This window comes from Sinocyclocheilus rhinocerous, unplaced genomic scaffold, assembly GCF_001515625.1.
Source record: "Sinocyclocheilus rhinocerous isolate Xijiao unplaced genomic scaffold, SAMN03320098_v1.1 scaffold185, whole genome shotgun sequence".
NCBI lineage: Eukaryota > Metazoa > Chordata > Actinopteri > Cypriniformes > Cyprinidae > Sinocyclocheilus > Sinocyclocheilus rhinocerous.
This window is the reverse complement of record NW_015662163.1, coordinates 1613254-1617366: the sequence shown is the minus strand read 5'-3', so window position 1 is coordinate 1617366 and position 4113 is coordinate 1613254. Positions and strand designations below refer to the sequence as shown.

Below are 4113 nucleotides of genomic sequence, written 5' to 3'. Positions count from 1 at the left end.
GTCAGTAAGAATTTTTACTCATTTAAAACACAATAAAATTTAATATGCTCCCTTATTGTTTTATATATTTTAATATGTACACGTCAGAATAAGCATGTTGTTTGAATTTTTACGTAAATATTGTGTTACACTGAATGACAATGTAACATTACTTCAACCAAATTTTGACATTTTATCCTCCAAAAACTTATTTAAAACCTTAAAAGTAGACACTTTACTTACATTTAATGTGCTTTCTATGGACATAAAATCACTTTTGTAAATTTCTTTTGATGCGGACATCTTAACGTCTTTGACCCATGTACATTTGTTTTGTTCAAAATATAAGTATTTACCCCAAATGTAATTTAAGACCAAAAATGGATTTTTCTGCCTTTTGAAGTACATTTTGCTATAGGTTTTGCCATTTTAAGTTTAAACTTAACATATAAAATTTTTTAAATACATTTCCTTTAGCTGTGCTGTTTACGACATATTCAGCATAAATTTGAAATATATTTTGGCCAGAAAAATATAAATATAAATATTTGTTGTTTGGAGCAAACAGTTTGCAAGTCTTTTTTCACCGCTCTTCATCACACAGTTAGCGCAGACTGTATTTACATCCTGCTAATTTGGTTTACATATTTAGCATCAGGTAATCAAAAGAGCAGCCTGTATTGTGTGTGTTGAACCCTGATCCGCCCCTTTCCCCACACAAACACACAGATGCTAGCTGCTGGCCGCCTCCATTGTCTCCTCATCCACGCTGGGTGCTGTATCCAAGGAACCGGGAACCAAAATACTGTCTGGCCCAATGTGCTAAGCCGAGGTGACACCACACTGGGCCCTCGTCCTTCACATAGCTGTGCGATATTATGTAAATGACCCATAGAATAGCAAATGGCGCTTAGCCTCTTAATTATAATCTCAAGTCTAGGTGGCCTTTTTTAGCAGTATGTCAAAGTACATTTGCTCTCAGCACAACTGTGGCACAGTGTTGGGGAATGTTACTTTTAAAAATAACGTGTTGTAGTATTGAGTTACTCATTAAAGGTGACTAATTGCATTGCTTAAGTTATTTTGTGTTACTCTTTCTTTCCAGGTGTCTATTTGTCCTTAATGGAAGTGCTTTTATTGGTTTACAAATAAATTTTACATTCACATCCGACGTATGTTACCATTCAAAATTTAAAAAAAAGAAAGAAATATTTTTATACAGTAAGGATGCATTAAATTTATCAAAAGTGGCAGTAAAAAAAATGTTACAAAACAATGTATTTTAAATAAATACTGTTATTTTGATCAAAGTATCCTGAAAAAAATGTATCATTGTTTCCACAAAAATACTGTTTTCAACGTTATTAATAAGAAGAAATGTTTCTTGAGCATTAAATCAGCATATTGCACTGTAAAAAGTTGTATGTTTTTATATTACTTTAAATCATCACAATACAACTTTTTTATAAGTTATATGAAATTCAACTTGATTTTTTAAGTCAGTTTAATGTAATTTTGGTTCAGATGACTGTTGAAAAGTTAAAATTGGTGAAATTATTACAGTGTAGAATGATTTCTGAAGGATCATGTGACTGAATATTGGCTGATGAAAATTCACAGGAATAGTTGCATTTTAAAATATATTAAAATAGAAAACAGTTATTTGAATTGTAAAACTATTTCACAGTAGTACTGTTTTTACTATATTTTTGATCAAAAAAATGCAGCCTCCAGCCTAAAATCTGCAAGACAGAACAAATTCACCGCTGCTTTGATGCAATGTTCAAATCCAGTCATTTAATATATTTTTTAAATCATTATATATTAATTCAGTATTTTTTATAAATAATATAAAATTAATTATATTATATTATATTATATTAATATTTAAATCATTATTCTCTATAAATAATATATATGCTGTATGTAAATATCTACTATACATAACCATACTCATTATTTGGAAAAAAAAAAAAAAAAAAAACTCGGCTGATTACATAACCCGGGTTTTATTAGTGCTGTGTTTCCCCCAACAATGGTCCTGTAGACCTTATTTTGGTAGTGCAGACAACAGGAGTTCAAGCTGTCCCACTCTATCATTTGTCTTGATTCGATCAGAGACGTCCAATCAGTCCGGTTCTATAAAATCACCGGTGTAACACACAACTACACGGCTCTCTGATGAAGAGGGTTTATAAAAAGCCCAGCTGTGCTCCCTGAGCATTTTAAAGAGTCTGCTCCGAGAGATCCAAGTCTTTTGTTTGTCCATTAAATGTGTTTACAATACTCAATATTCTGCTGCGATCTTTTCATCATCGTTTCACATTCATCCTTCTTAATCACGGTTGAAGTCCCAAGCCCGCCACCGAGCGTCTTTTACTTTAAACACGGATGCTGATGAGTGATTCAGAGCCAGGAAAATCGGAGCTTTGTGCATCCGTGTGCTTCTATGATTCAGAAGTGCTGTGTTTTGGAGCGGCAGAGAGGATGAGGCTCCAACATTTCTGCTTCGCTCTGTCCTCATTGCTCTAAAGACCCATTTTCTGTGGCGGTGTCTCAGTTTGATGTAAAGCTCTTGCCCCTACAACACCTGTTTCCTCAATGAAAATAAGCCTACCTCCCTCTATCTTTGATCTCTTCATTCTCTCCTGTTTTTATTTCAGATTCTCTCTCTTTTGAGCAAAACATATGAGCATGTTTTCTCTACTGTTAAAAGTATGCTCTTTTTTTATCTCTAATTAACCGAATGAACCACTAATGGTTTTCAATGATGGTTTGTTTACTTATTCTGATATAATGACCACATGAAATGAGTTGACAGTTTTATTGCATTTGTTGATGTATTTTCTGCTGAAAGAGGAAGATTGTTTTTTATCAAAGCAAAATCAGAGCATTTTATTGGATGAGGATTCTTCAATAATTTTCTTTCTTGAGAGCGAAAACCATATGAAATGTGTATATGTTACAAAGGTTTATTTTTAGGTCAACAAAGTCGACTTTTACCATTAGCTACAACTTTTTTGTGCCACTTACACTTGAAAATAGCCATTCCGCCCCATAGTTTTCTTGCATTTTTTTTTCCATTTTATTTTCTTGGTCTAACATCAACGTTCAACCGCAGGCATTGCAAAAGTTTGCTAGGAATGATTGTGAAACCTGTCCGGGAAATATTATTTTTTTAATTCTATTTGCTGCACTACACTTAACCTTAATATAGGCAAATTGATTAGTACAGTTGATTGTTCTAATCAATGTTGTTTTCTGTTCTCTTCACAGCTTGCTGGGTTCATCTATGCCTGTTATGTTGTGAAGCTCATTTCAGAAGAGGAGGACAGCTGTGAGTATATCTTCATAACTCAATCAATATAATGCCTGCTTATAAGATGTGTATTAAATCTAAAATGATATAGGATCTAAAATTACATTTATCATATCAGATCTAAATATATGATTTACATATACAGTGGCTGTCAAAATTATTAGAACACTACAGCATTTTCCCCAGCTAAGTTATTTCTATCTTTTGCTGTAGTGTGTCAGGAGGAAATATCAGTTTATATTTCCAAACATTCATTTTGCCATTGATTGTTTCTTGAAGCATCTTGGAGACGTTGCCACAGTTCTTCTGGATTTAGTCTGTCTCAGTTTGTTCTGTTTCTTCATGTCATTCCAGACAGACTGGATGATGATGAGATCAAATCTCTGTGTGGAGCACTGGCTGTTATCAGACAAAAATCTCACTGAATTATTAAATTAAGGGCAAAATGAATGTTTGGAAATGTAAACTGATATTTCCAACTGTCACACTACAGCAAAAGATAGAAATAACTGACTTAAACCCATTTTTAGCTGGTGAAAATACTAGTGTTCTAATAATTTTGGCCACCACTGTATAAATATTATATATTTATAATATTACAAATATATTTATTATCCTATATATATAGGAAAAAATGTAAATGTAATTTATATATTAATAAAAAATAATATATTTACATATCTTTAATTGTTGTGTGTGTGTGCAACGTGATCTCATGATAATTCGTATGTATTTTACGTAACATGTGGTTCTATAAAACGTACATTTACTTACGTTTTTACAGGCACTAAAACGTACAATACTGACGTATTTTC

General features: G+C 32.4%; 1 protein-coding gene across 3 annotated transcripts in view; it reads left to right on the top strand.

Annotated features, from left to right (window-relative positions):
* Nucleotides 1–4113, top strand: part of nkain2 (sodium/potassium transporting ATPase interacting 2) — a 161377-nt gene that overhangs the window by 139851 nt on the left and 17413 nt on the right. For all 3 annotated transcript variants that reach the window (XM_016537540.1, XM_016537539.1, XM_016537541.1), the window contains exon 5: nt 3256–3316. In XM_016537540.1, the coding sequence (XP_016393026.1) occupies nt 3256–3316 (61 nt within the window). The remainder of the gene's footprint in view (nt 1–3255; nt 3317–4113) is intronic.